Source organism: Protopterus annectens, chromosome 2.part1, assembly GCF_019279795.1.
Source record: "Protopterus annectens isolate FY-2018-M chromosome 2.part1, PAN1.0, whole genome shotgun sequence".
In the NCBI taxonomy this organism is placed as follows: domain Eukaryota; kingdom Metazoa; phylum Chordata; order Ceratodontiformes; family Protopteridae; genus Protopterus; species Protopterus annectens.
Window position 1 is genome coordinate 209,105,610 of NC_056729.1, and position 15,706 is coordinate 209,121,315.

The window sequence follows — 15,706 nt, forward strand, 5'->3', positions numbered from 1 at the left end:
CAAATTTGAGGTAAGTCTGGCCTCCTAGGCCAAGGACAACACAAGGCATTCTTTAGCTATGTCTGCAACCTCAAAGGCAATATACAATTGTGTGCAGAGCTTACTGTAAATGGAGCCACCTATACTGTGTCAGAAGATATAGCAAACCTACTGGCTGATAAATTCAGCTCCAATTTTACCTATGTCTCCCCCTCAACCTTCCCTCAGGAAATGCCGTCAAATATAAATACCTTTGCTATCACTAGGGAACAAGTCCTTAATGCTCTCTCTAAGGCCATCAACACTGCATCAATGGGCCCAGACGATATCCCAGGATGCCTTCTAAATAGCATGAAACATGACCTACCAGGCCCTCTGGAATTGCTATTTAACTGTAGCTTCCAAACAGGCTTTGTATCTCATCAATGGAGAACAGTAAGTCATCCTTCTGCACATAGGTGGGCCATCTACAGACCCTGGAAACTATAGACACATAAGTCTCACTAGTCTTATATGTAAAGCCATGGAAAGAATTATCATGGAAATGCTCAGTAGTGATATAGCAAATCTCCAGACACTGGACCCAACCAGGTTTGGTTTCATCAAGGGCAGATCATGCTTACTCAACCTGATGGACTTTTTTGAGAAGGTCACCAAAGCAATGGATGAGGGCAAAATGGTTCACACTGCCTACCTTGACCTGGCCAAGGTATTTGACACAATACCCCACTCAGGCATTGTTGACAAACTCAAGAGGTTAGGTACAAACCCATATGTCACCAAGTGGATGGCCAAATGGCCCACAGGCAGGACCTAGGAAGTTAGAATTGGGGAGTCCACCTTTGCAAAGAGGCCAATCACAAGTGGAGTCCCTCAGGGATCAGTCCATGGACCGCTCCTTTTTGGCATTTACTTCTCTGAAGTCAAGGCCAATGTCAACACTCTCTGACTGAATACATTTTCAGATGATTGCAAATCGGGAGCTGTCATTTTATCCCACACTGACACAAATGTTCTCCAGGAAGGGCTGACACAGGCAAACAACTGGTGTCATAGCCATAGACTAAAATTAAATGCCAAGAAATACATAACAGTATCCTTTGGAAAGCCATCCACCCCTGGTAACAATCATACTGACAACTCACCCCTTAGAGTTGACCCAGTAGTCAGGGACTTAGGGATGCACATAGACAGTAATCTAGCCTTTGACCATCACGTATCTACAGTAGTGAAGAAATTATTCTGTGTTGCGCAATATATAAACAGAGGTATGGCATCTAAGTCCAATTAAGTCATTGTTTCACTGTATTTGGCATTCATCAGACCTATCATTGAGTACAATGCCCCTTTGATATATACTTAACTAGGCACATCCAACAACTGGAACATCCACAGAGGTTCCTCACTAAAAGAATACAGGGCATAAGTAAAATATCCTGTGAAGACCACCTGAAAGCCCTATCTCTGTATTCAGTCTACTACAGGCTTTTGAGGGAAGATCTATGCCTGCCATACAAGGCATTGTTAGACCCCACTCTGATGGACCTCCTGCATATCCACAAAAGAAATAGTACCAGAATTACCCACTCTAAAGCCTTAAACCCTGCCTGTGATATAAATAGGACTGGTTGGACAGACAGATATGTATCCCAGACATACCTCTCAACCTCTTATTGCAAGAAATCTGGACAAAGTCTGACAAAATGGGAGGACAAAGACCCAAAAATAGGGACATGTTTTAAATATTAACTCTTATAAACTTATAAAGTTGCTAGAGTAACAGGGTTTATTTTGATACACATTTTCTGAAGGATTTGAAGTCTGAAACTCAAATGTTATTATACAGAGACTTGAGTCCTGAGGTCATCCCAGTGATTTGCCAGAAAAACACAAATTTTATGAGGAACAGACCAAAAATATAAGTAAAAAATCTGGACATTTTGCGAAAATCTGGACAGTTGAGATGTATGATCCCAGAGACTGCACTGTCTCTGGAACAGGCTTCTCATCCATGTGAAGCAAGTTCCTCCCTAACTTGATTAAGTGTAACTTGGATAATTGGATAAATTCATCCCTGGTTTGGCACCAATGTCTCTAATTGACACAGGCAACCTGTAAATGTTTCATCTCCCAGGCTCTTGCTTGTAAATTTTTCATCTCCCAAGCCCCTGCTTACATTTATCAAGGGTATCAGAACTTGTCAGAGATTTGGGATGCATGGCTAGGCTTAAAAGGCCCTTGTGGTCATTAGCCTAGTAAACACCTATGAACCTATAAGGTGACCGATGTTCAATTATTGTCTCAGGGAACTGTAGAGCCTGCTGGGGGAAGGGTAATGATGATGCACTGTTGTTTTGCCTCTCTTGGGGGATTGTTTTTACCTATCACAGGAGGTGGGAATGTCCCTGGCACCAAAGTTTCATGACTTACACTGGCCTATAAAAGCAATTCCAGATCATAGGAGGTGGAGCTTCCCAGTAACCAGTCAACCCAAGCCTGTTTGAACTTCTATCAGCTCGTTCTTGAAGCATTCTGCTCACATATGGAATCAGTTCCAGTGTGAAATCCTAGAAGAGAGAGAAGTGACCTCCGTTGAAGAACGCTCCACAAACAACAACAAATATAAAAAACAGAAGAGCTTTGCACCACAATGAGATTACTGGAACCAAGCTAAAACTTCACAGTGCAATGTACGCAAAAAAGCATAAAATGTAAGAAAGAACCCTTGTAAAACAGACAGACAAGCGCTTTCAGCTATTCAAGCCTTCTTCAGATCCGATGTTTAAAAATCATCATCCAGTAAGGCTGACTCCACGTAATGAAAAAGTCACATCCAACCAAAATAGGTCATCCTGTACACACCGAGCTATAGCTGCGAACATTTTTCTTAAAGTTAAAAAATCTTTATTATGCAACTGTTAAAATTCCTTTATTGAAAAATTCCTTTGTTAAAAATATAGAAAACAGAGAACATAGACCAAGTTAAACTGGTTAGCATCAAAAAATCTGTTCAAAAGGAGTTTAAAGAAAAATAGAAGCAGATGAAACAATACTCCTACACTTCTTTGCCTTTCCTTACATTCTCATTGAAACGGAATCACTCTAAAAACCACATCAAACAAAAGCATAGAATTGCATGATTAAAATTACTATAAGTGGCCTGATGAACAAAAGTAGCAACACAACTCACAAAGAAACATATTGAATTGCTCTCCGATTCTTAAGAATACACTGGTATCTCTTGATATGACATCTAATACCAGTTCTTCTAACAATACTGGTGTGAATGAACACCTTATAGACACGATACCAAAGAAAGGAGCACAACATGTCCTGATTACAGAACAGCTCCCTTCTTTAATGTTGAACAAAACTTCTCAAACAGGGAGATCTCTATGCAGGGAAAGAAAGAAAAGGAAGTTGACACAATAGCTTCTCTGGTAGTCAATATTTCGAATATTGAGCTTACTCAATCTCAGCTGTGTTTACTAGAGAAGGTGTCAGCTTTATTCCAGCTACCAGGTCTACACACGATGAGTTTGCATTAGATCTCAAAATGTTTGGTAGGAATCTCACTCTGAAATACATTTTTGGCAATGGAAATGATACACCTCTCACTAAGGGAAACACTGTGCTCAAGACACCCCGCACTTTTGTTGCCTTCAATCATCCAGCGGTTGATTCTTTTATCCGCGCTTGTGAAGATGAGTTAATGAGAATGAGAATGGCCCATGGAGGGACATCCTACTTTAATTTAACTAAAGAAGAGAACAAGAAATGATATTGTGGTTAAACCTGCTGATTAAGGAGGAGCTGTAGTGGTACTGGATGCAAGAATGTATGTTCATTGGATGAAAGAATTGTTAAATGATAGGAAGACCTATCAACCGATCAGTAAAAATGAGATTAACATTCTGAAACAAAAAATCCATTGAGTTCTCTATGACATGTTGCTACAAAGAGAAATTAATGAGGAATTATATGATCTTTTCGTTACTGACCAGGATACTTAGTGTCCACCCCTACGCCCTACAGTGGCTGGCAGAGGATGGTTGACTGAGTCTATTTCTATGTTTATTGAAAAAGAAGTAAAGAAGGTGTTACCGAAGGCCTCTACTGTCATTAAAGATACTGCTGAGTTTTTAGAACATTTGCACACAGCCATAGAGGATAGGACTGATCTTGACACCCTGTTATTGGTCACTTTGGATATAAACAGTCTTTTCACTTCTATACCGAATGGCTATGCTATTGAAGCCGTAAGAGAGTTTTTAACTGAAGAGAAGATTGAATCACGTTTGATTTGTGACCTTTTGGAGATTGTGTTGGAAAACAATGTGTTCACCTATGATGATAGTTACTATTGGCAGAGATGGGGGGTTGCCATGGGCACCCCCTGTGCCAATGGCTATGTGGGAGAGAGGATGATCAAAGGATATAAACAACATTTGGAATGGAAAATGACACACGAATCTGTTCACTGCAGTAACATGGAATTATGCACCGGCACCAAATACGTACGATAGTCCATTTATTAGAAAAGATAAAACTTAGACACAGAACTCTTCATACAGTTTCCAACACAAAAGTTAAGCGCTTTCATCTACTCTCTCATAGACTTCATCAGAACATACAATTTTGTTCCCAACAGCATTTTATATCATCATCAACCAATCAACAGCAAAACTTCATTAATAATCTATCAATTAACTTTTTAAAGTGCTCAGTGCATAAAGTACCTTGGCAAACTCAATTTTGTGACATGACTTCAATCCCTTTTATTCCTCCTATATAGTGAACTTGTTACATACCCTTATCCCCAAAAAATAATAAATGTATTCTAAAACTAAACTATATTGTGTAAAATACCTAAAATTCCATTCTGATAAATAGATCAATAAGCGAAGGAACTGTCCCATCAATCTGGAAAATTTTGCATATCATCCCACTACATAAAGGGGGGAACTCCAACGACTTTTCCAACTTTCATCCCATAGCTTTACTATCCCCTATTGCAAAAATTATGGAAAAATGCATCCATTAACAACTGCTCAACCACCTTCTCCAGAACAACCTACTTGCTAACTGTCAACATGGCTTCAGACCTTTCCATAGTACCACCACTGCCCTGCTGTCATTCACAAACTGCATCAACAATAATTGTAACAAAAATTGTCTTTCATCCGCAGTCTTCATTGAATTATCCAAAGCTTTTGACATGGTTAACCACCAACTACTCCTTCATACACTAAATTCTCTTTCACTTGATCATCTATCTTTGAACTGGTTTACATCTTACCTTGAAAACCGTCAGCAGGCTGTACTCTGGCAAAATAAACTATCTAATCACCTTCCTACATCCCTCGGTGTCCCACAGGGCTCCATATTAGGCCCACTCTTATTTTCCATCTTCATTAATGACCTGCAAACAGCTATTCCATACTCCACCTGCAATCAATACGCAGATGACTCTACCATAATCTGTTCAGCCACTTCTCAAACCGAACTTCAGACTCTTACTCAAAAAAGCATTCAACACTGTAGAACAATGGTTCTCTCACCGCTGCCTCCTTCTAAATCCCAAAAAAACTAAACTGCTACTCTTCACACCAACCCGAAAGTCCACCTCTTTACATTTCAATCTCACTTCTAACAATGGTACTCTTATCTCTCCTGACTCTACCACTAAACTGTTAGGAATAACAATAGACAACAATCTAAACTTTGATACTCACATAAACACTAAAATTAGTTAACAAAAAACTGGGATCCCTTTACAGAATTAAACCCTATCTTACACCAGGAGCTAGGACCGCTATAGCCAGAACTCACCTAATATCCACTATGCTTTACGCCTCTCCCATATATACCAATCTCTCTAAAAACAACCTCAATAAACCAACAACTTCCTATAATAATATTGCTAGATTTGCTACAGGCTCTCCTTTCAGAACCCATCACTGTCTAAATCTTAAACAATTAAACTGGCTCGAATTTCTTAACCACCTTCAATTTCTCCAGCTGACAATAGCCCACAAGACCCTGTATCAACCTAGCAATACTCCAATAATCTCTAGCCTTATTACACCTTATAATAATCTCAAAAATCTATGCTCCTCAAACAAACTGCTGATCAATACTACTAAACCCAACAACTCAGCAGGTGACTCCTTGTTCTCTAACTCTGTTGGAAAACTATGGAATAAACTCCCCTCTGAAATCACATCTCAGACTTCTCTCTCACTTTTTAAAAGGAATCTAAAACTATATCTCAATAATCACTGGCTATGCACCTGTACTAACCCTGACTAAATCTTCTCCTATTCACTTATCTCACCCCACATCCTTTAGTAACTACCTTTTATGTATCAATAAACTATATTATTGCATACAACATATATGTATATATGTATACTGTACCTGACTATGGCAATTCTAACTTGTAGTATTTGTGTATTAAAAAAAAAATAAAAAATAAAAAAAAAAAGAAAACATTTTTTTGTGATAATTCTGTTCTTTCAATATCTGTATAACTTCTGTTTTAACTTTATATAAACTCTGTACGATTTCTTGGAGCTTTTCTCCCCGGGCCTCTACTGAAAATGGACATGTCTCCATCTAGACTAGCCCGGTCAACAAATGTAAAATAAAATAAATAAAATAAAACACCTAAAATACCCTAAAATCAGAGCATTTACCAAAGGTAGTAGATGCAATATAAAGAAATGTATCCAAACCTGATGTGCATACCCATTAGTTATTATTTTCTAAAATGGGTTTAATAGAAATAGTTTTGTTAATTCCTGGGTGTACAGAAGCATTTAATCTTATCTGCCACCTAGCTTCTCTATCACCCAGTTTCTTTTTTATATTTCTTTTTTATACTTCCCCCTCTTAAATTGTGTTGAATACCTTCTAAAATACCAAAATTAAAAGAGTCACAACCACTGCTGACATCTAGATGCCTCGATAAAGCATTTTTTACATCTTTTTTCCTCATGCAATAACAATGATCGTATATTCTGTTCCTGAGGCATCTATCAGTCTTACCCACATTGAAACAGGGGCATTTCGTACATTTGGCCAAACACACTATGTGAGACGTCCTACAATTACCTTTCTGGAAAACTACTTCAGTCCTGTTAATATCCTCCAATATTAAAGAAGGTACCTTAATAATAAAGTCACGCTGATTACACTGACCACCCTTACTAGTACCTTTCCTATCACTTACTAGTACCTTTCCTATTAAACTTACATTCTTTTTCCTTTATTTTCCTTTCTAATTCCCACTTTAAATTTCTACCATTCTTAGAGACAAACAAAAGTTTTTCCCCTACCAATTTATAAATATTATGATCAGTTTTTAAAATGTTCCAATTATTTTCTATACTTTTCTTTATATCTTGTACGTAGGGTGCATATTCCAATATGCAAGCCCTCAAATAATTGTTTTTATCCATACATTCCTTATCCGAAGTGTCTCCTAACACTTTGATTATACCCATACCTAATATAGGTTTGTATTTTACTCCCCATTCTTTTAACACATATTCCTTGATGTCCTCGATCATGTATGAGGGGTACCCTCTGTCTTTAAACATATTACCTATCTCTTCTAATTCTGTGGTCAAATCTGAATAGTCCGAGGTCATTCTAGCAGCCCTTATAAACTGCCCTTTTATTATACTCCGTTTTTGACTGTTAGGGTGACAACTAGAAAACTGTAAATAGGAGTTGCTGAACGTATTCTTTCTGTATATTTTGGACTTAAATTTACCATTTTTCACACTTATAAGTCTGTCTAAATATGAAATAGATCTCTGGTCCATATTGAATGTAAACTTAAATATTCACTTGAAGTATTCAAATATTCCTTGAATTCATGTAGTTTACTCTCACTACCCCTCCAAATCATAAATCTATCATCCAAAAACCTTAAGTAACAGGTTATATTCTCCCTCCAACCTGTTTGCAATATATATTCTGTTTCCCAGTCCAGCAAAAATAAATTGGCAAAAATGGGGGCGCACGCTGTCCCCATTTCCACCCCTTTGCATTGTCTATAGTATTCCCCTTCAAATAGTATAAAATTGTAGGATAATACCAATTCCATAAATTCCAGTATCAGGGAAGTTTTGTCCCAAGTTACACCACTGTATTTATCAATACTATTGTTAAACCTTTTCATCCCCTCTTTTTGGGGTATACTTGAAAATAGGTCGACTACATCAATCGCAACCAAAAACATATCAGGGCTAACTAGTCTAGTCTCAAGCCTTGCCAAAAAACCCCAGGAATCAATTACAATATGGGTTACCTTATTGTACACCGGCTTCAACCAATCGTCAATTACTGATCCATAAGGGAAAGTTTTTGACTTATTTCCTGAAATTATTGGACGAAAATTGGAAACATTTGGAATGATCAGATAATTCTTTACAATCAGTTTGTGGATGACACTTTTATTGTATGGAAAGGTAAAGAAGAAGAACAGAGGTCCTTTGTTGACTTCTTATCACAGACAACCACTTTTTTGAAGTTCGATATAAAAACATCTAGAGAAACTATTGAATTTCTTGATGTAAGATTGTTTCTAGATCCAATCAAGGGAATAGATACTTGTCTCTACAGGAAGTTTATGTGGCGGAATCATATGCTCCACTTCTCTAGTATGCATCCCAAGCATATTTTTAACAACAGTGTTGTAAATCAAGTTGGAAGGATATCTAAATTGTGTACAGAAGAGAAAACTTTTCTTGAAGAAGAAGAGAGACTCATTAACAACTTTAGTCAATGTGGCTATGATATGGGGAAATTGGATCTGAATAATGATAAGATCCAAGATATACGAAAAGGAAAAGGCAGGCCATATTATTCTTCTAGGACTCCTGAAGGTGACAGTGTATACCATCCCTCTGTCACACAAAGGAAAACACCTACTATGAGGGTTAACTTAACCTATACGATGGATCATGACAACGTTTGCCAGGTAATCAAGAAGTACTGGCCGATCTTGACTTCAGATAAAAAGATAAAAGGAAAAGTAGGAGATGCCCCAAGTTTCTTGTACAGGAATAAAAAGAATCTTAAAAGAATACTATGTAAGAATGATGGTACACATCCCTGTACCAATTATGTCCATACCAACCTACTGGGAACAAAGAAATGTGTTTTTTGTAAAGTCTGTAATGTCATTAACTGTACTAACACATTTACACATCTTCTCACTAAGCAAAAGTATGTTTTCCATGGATCAGCTAATTGCCTAAGTAGCAATGTTGTTTACATTGCTACCTGTACTTCATGTACGGCATTTTATGTTGGAAAAACAAACATGAAGCTTAAATAAAGAATTAGCAAGCATCATTCTGATATTTGTAATAACAAGGAAACCAACTCTCTATTTACCCATATTCATGATCATGATCATGAGGGACACAGTTTTGTCTTCATAGTTATTTGTTTGATACAGCTCACTTTAAGAGAAGGAGACTTGGTTAACCTGACTGAAAGGGAAGAAACAAAATGGATAATGAGGCTGAGAGATAATTGCCCTCCTGGTCTCAATGGTTGTGTTCCTTTGAAACCTTTTCATAAGAATCGGAGAGCAATTCAATATGTTTCTTTGTGAGTTGTGTTGCCGCTTTTGTTCATCAGGCCACTTATAGTAATTTTTAATCATGCAATTCTATGCTTTTGTTTGATGTGGTTTTTAGAGTGATTCTGTTTCAATGAGAACAGAAGGAAAGGCAAAGAAGTGTAGAAGTGTTGTTTCATCTGCTTCTATTTTTCTTTAAACTTCATTTGAACAGATTTTTTTGATGCTAACCAGTTTAACTTGGTCTATGTTCTCTGTTTTCTATATTTTTAACAAAGGAATTTTTCAATAAAGGAATTTTAACAGTTGCATAATAAAGATTTTTTAACTTTAAGAAAAATGTTCGCAGCTATAGCTCAGAGGTGTGTACAGGATGGCCTATTTTGGTTGGCTGTGACTTCTTCATTACGTGGAGTCAGCCTTATTGGATGATGATGATTTTTAAACATCAGAACCCGGATGACTCATCGGATCTGAAGAAGCCTTGAATAGCTGAAAGCGCTTGTCCGTCTGTTTTACAAGAAGGGTTCTTTCTTACATTGTATGCTTTTTTGTGTACATTGCACTGTGAAGTTTTAGCTTGGTTCCAGTAATCTCATTGTGGTGCAACGCTCTTCGATTTCTTACATCAGTTCCAGTGTGGGCCAGATAGTAACCCAAACCCAGAGGGGTTAAACACCCAGACAATGGTGTAGTGATAAGAGCACTGGATAGAGGGTGGCTATGCTACAACTCAACTTTAAAGTAATGCTTCTATCCCTGATGCAAAAAATGTGGCGCATTAAAAAATGCCTGTTGTGTTAAATCAGTCTCATGCTGTCAGGAAATACTTACTTCTGACCTCCAAGTCATCTTCCTGCCACATCATCAGTTTGGGTACCTCTTGCTGTATAAAATGGAGCAGTTCAATGGAATTGGACATCCAAAACACAAGGGGTTGAAGGCCAGGGATCAGCTCATCAATGCTAAGCAGGTTTCCATATTCTGCATCTTGCCGAACACTGCCATGGGTGCAAAAAAAGTTATGCAACCTGTAAATACAAGTCTTTGCAAAGAGTTCACATTAACTCAATCTTATTACAAACAGTAATTAGAATAACTTGACTTGTGTTATAATGCTGTATTAGCCACATATCTAATAAAGACTTCAGAGTAACCAGTGACTGCAGTTAATCAATCGATCAATCAAACACTTCACCCATGTGAAATATTTAGGCAGGAAATAAAGCTAGAAATGCCAGTTACAAGCAACAATAGTGTCAGTAGTCCAAATGACATAATCATAGAAGTGTAAGGAGAATATTGGCTTTGATTTGCAACTCAGACCCAAGATCCCCAGCATGCTGTTCTGGCACCAGTGAACCAACAAGAAAATCTAGACAGATAGGTGTTGAGTTTTCCTTTAAGAGCATCATCATTTAAGCTAAGAATCCCCCAGAAAGTACACTTACCTTTTGTACTGAAACATCAGAAATATGTGGGTTCTCTTCCCACACCAGTATGCTTGTATTAGTTTTTCAACACAGACACTGAGTGCAGCATGGCTGGGTGGGGCTGGGGGAGGGTGCTGCACTTCTGAGTTTGCTGTCCTTCACATGAGATTTTAAACCAAGGCCCCATCTGCCTGAGTTGGTGATAACTCAGTTGGATGTAAAAAATCCCATGGTACATATTAAAAAAAGACTAAAAAAAATTCCTCCTAGTCAGTAAACAGTCTATTGGCCAAGTTGGACTAACCCAGACAACAAAGCATGAAAAAATAAAGTATACCATGAATTAATCTTTCCTTCATCACATATGCTCATCAAGGTTTTTTTTGAATGAATTCACAAGACATGTGCCAGTACTAACATTAACCTTGAGGCAAAAATTAAGACAACTAAGAAAGTTACAACATTGCAGAAGTAATGTCTTAATAACCTACACACTGGGAAATAATTAAAAGTTATTACCTGACAAAAGAAGATTAAGTGTGAAGGGGAAAGGGATGAGGGTTTTAGCAGAAGTGCATATCATAAGATTACTAAAGAATACTAATTTTGAGAAAAGTCCTGGGAGAATTCAGTTAACCATAGCCTGAAAAGGCATAAGTGCAGAAAGTCTGTATCTTATATTGACCCCATGGCAACTGGCGTCAGAAAACCAAAGTAGTACACACACTCACTCATTTACCTGCCAAAAGGTTAAATTCTACATTTCAAAACTATGGTTAAGATGATGTCGAGTTAAAAGCAGTTTTACAAATATTCTACACATCAAATGTGCAATTTAAAACGTGTCATCAGTTAACCTCATGGAATGTGAACAAGTGTGACTGTTTAAACAAAACTGCAGAGGAAGACTCATTATCTTATAAATTCCCAGAGTATGTAACTGGCTACAGTTTGGTGAACGTCATGTAAACATTTACAAACCTGGTTCATGCAGAGTTCACAAATATACATTTAGGTTCTTTCCATGAGAACTTGGATCATTTGAAGGAATCCATGGTAACCCTGCTGGGTAAAAAACAACTTATATATTCTGCCCACTATACCAATATGGAAAAATATATTCCTTTAATATCTCCAGTGCTAATTTTTGTATCATATTTGTACATAAGAAAGATTCATGCCCTCTGATAGGCAAATTTAGCAAGTCATAGCATGGCCGTGTAACCATAAATATGCACATCTGGGGTACCAAACAGTATTCATGTCTTTCTAGAAGATCACACATATCATACTTAACCTACAAATTATGTGGCTCAAGCATGAAATAAGTTATCACAAACCTCTTAACATGATCTCTGTTGATGAATTGTCCATGAGATACAATCATATCAGTGAATATGTATAAGCATATACAGTTGTTATTTTGTAGAAGCCCTTAATAATGCCCTTTAGCTAAAAGCAAACCAAATGGCACCTCTGGTCTTAAATGACCTTCTCTCTCATATCCTTTGTCCCGATGGAGACGTTAGTAATATGCACATCTTGGGAATGAAGGTAAGACTGATACAAACGTAGGTACCACAGCATGCCAAAGTTTCAGACAAGTCTGCTGCTGCTGTACAGCACTGATGTCAAGGTATTTAATCTCAACAATACCACAAGCTAGCACAGCAGTATCATGAGTAGCATTGCTAACTCACAGAATGACCTTCTCTGGTAACAATACCAGGCTAGCACAGCAGTATGGTGAGTAGCACTGCTAACTCACAGAATGAAGTTCTCTAGTAACAATGACATAGGCTAGCACAGCAGTATGGTGAGTAGCATTGCTAACTCACAGAATAACGTTCCCTGGTAACAATACCAGAGGCTAGCACAGCAGTATGGTGAGCAGCACTGCTAACTCACAGAATGACATTCTCTGGTAACAATACCATAGGCTAGCACAGCAGTATGGTGAGTAGCACTGCTAACTCACAGAATGAAGTTCTCTGGTAACAATACCATAGGCTAGCACAGCAGTATGGTGAGTAGCATTGCTAACTCACAGAATGATGTTCTCTGGTAACAATACCATAGGCCAGCACAGCAGTATGGTGAGTAGCACTGCTAACACACAGAATGACGTTCTCTGGTAACAATACCATAGGCTAGCACAGCAGTATGCTGAGTAGCATTGCTAACTCACAGAATGACATTCTCTGGTAACAATACCACAGGCTAGCACAGCAGTATGGTGAGTAGCATTGCTAACTCACAGAATAACGTTCCCTGGTAACAATACCAGAGGCTAGCACAGCAGTATGGTGAGCAGCACTGCTAACTCACAGAATGACATTCTCTGGTAACAATACCATAGGCTAGCACAGCAGTATGGTGAGTAGCACTGCTAACTCACAGAATGAAGTTCTCTGGTAACAATACCATAGGATAGCACAGCAGTATGGTGAGTAGCATTGCTAACTCACAGAATGATGTTCTCTGGTAACAATACCATAGGCTAGCACAGCAGTATGGTGAGTAACATTGCTAACTCACAGAATGAAGTTCTCTGGTAACAATACCATAGGCTAGCACAGCAGTATGGTGAGGAGCACTGCTAACTCACAGAATGAAGTCCTTTGGTAACAATACCATAGGCTAGCACAGCAGTATGGTGAGTAGCATTGCTAACTCACAGAATGACGTTCTCTGGAAACAATACAATAGGCTAGCACAGCAGTATGGTGAGTAGCACTGCTAACTCACAGAATGACGGTCTCAGGTAACAATACCATAGGCTAGCACAGCAGGATGGTGAGTAGCATTGCTAACTCACAGAATGAAGTTCTCTGGTAACAATACCATAGGCTAGCACAGCAGTATGGTGAGTAGCACTGCTAACTCACAGAATGAAGTTCTCTGGTAACAATACCACAGGCTAGCACAGCAGTATGGTGAGTAGCATTGCTAACTCACAGAATGAAGTTCTCTGGTAACAATACCATAGGCTAGCACAGCAGTATGGTGAGTAGCACTGCTAACTCACAGAATGACATTCTCTGGTAACAATACCATAGGCTAGCACAGCAGTATGGTGAGTAGCATTGCTAACTCACAGAATGACGTTCTCTGGTAACAATACCATAGGCTAGCACAGCAGTATGGTGAGTAGCATTGCTAACTCACAGAATGACGTTCTGTGATAAGAATACCATAGGCTAGCACAGCAGTATGGCGAGTAGCACTGCTAACTCACAGAATGACATTCTCTGGTAACAATACCATAGGCTAGCACAGCAGTATGGTGAGTAGCATTGCTAACTCACAGAATGACATTCTCTGGTAACAATACCATAGACTAGCACAGCAGTATGGTGAGTAGCACTGCTAACTCACAGAATGATGTTATTTGGTAACAATACCATAGGCTAGCACAGCAGTATGGTGAGTAGCACTGCTAACTCACAGAATGAAGTTCTCTGGTAACAATACCATAGGCCAGCACAGCAGTATGGTGAGTAGCACTGCTAACTCACAGAATGAAGTTCTCTGGTAACAATACCATAGGCTAGCACAGCAGTATGGTGAGTAGCGCTGCTAACTCACAGAATAAAGTCCTTTGGTAACAATACCATAGGCTAGCACAGCAGTACAGGGAGTAGCATTGCTAACTCACAGAATGTCATTCTCTGGTAACAATACCATAGGCTAGCACAGCAGTATGGTGAGTAGCACTGCTAACTCACAGAATGACGTTCTCTGGTAACAATACCATAGGCTAGCACAGCAGTATGCTGAGTAGCATTGCTAACTCACAGAATGATGTTCTCTGGTAACAATATCATAGGCTAGCATAGCCGTATGGTGAGTAGCACTGCTAACTCACAGAATGACATTCTCTTGTAACAATACCATACGCTAGCACAGCAGTATGGTGAGTAGCATTGCTAACTCACAGAATGACATTCTCTGGTAACAACACTATAGGCTAGCACAACAGTATGGTGAGTAGCACTGCTAACTCACAGAATGATGTTCTCTGGTAACAATACCATAGGCTAGCACAGCAGTATGGTGAGTAGCATTGCTAACTCACAGAATGACGTTCTCTGGTAACAATGCCATAGGCTAGCACAGTAGTATGGTGAGTAGCATTGCTAACTCACAGAATGACATTCTCTGGTAACAATACCATAGACTAGCACAGCAGTATGGTGAGTAGCATTGCTAACTCACAGAATGACATTCTCTGGTAACAACACCATAGGCTAGCACAGCAGTATGGTGAGTAGCACTGCTAACTCACAGAATGATGTTCTTTGGTAACAATACCATAGGCTAGCACAGCAGTATGGTGAGTAGCATTTCTAACTCACAGAATGACATTCTCTGGTAACAATACCATAGGCTAGCACAGCAGTATGGTGAGTAGCACTGCTAACTCACAGAATGAAGTCCTTTGGTAACAATACCATAGGCTAGCACAGCAGTGCAGGGAGTAGCATTGCTAACTCACAGAATATCGTTCTCTGGTAACAATACCATAGGCTAGCGCAGCAGTATGGTGAGTAGCACTGCTAACTCACAGAATGACGTTCTCTGGTAACAATACCATAGGCTAGCACAGCAGTATGGTGAGTAGCATTGCTAACTCACAGAATGACGTTCTCTGGTAACAATACCATAGGCTAGCACAGCAGTATGGTGAGTA

The 15,706-nt window shown here is 38.8% G+C and overlaps 1 protein-coding gene across 3 annotated transcripts in view; it reads right to left on the reverse strand.

The window, feature by feature from the left end:
• LOC122794000 (ras-associating and dilute domain-containing protein-like) overlaps positions 1-15,706 on the reverse strand; it is an 867,060-nt gene that overhangs the window by 503,381 nt on the left and 347,973 nt on the right. For all 3 annotated transcript variants that reach the window (XM_044062093.1, XM_044062094.1, XM_044062095.1), the window contains one exon: positions 10,415-10,581. In XM_044062093.1, the coding sequence (XP_043918028.1) occupies positions 10,415-10,581 (167 nt within the window). The remainder of the gene's footprint in view (positions 1-10,414; positions 10,582-15,706) is intronic.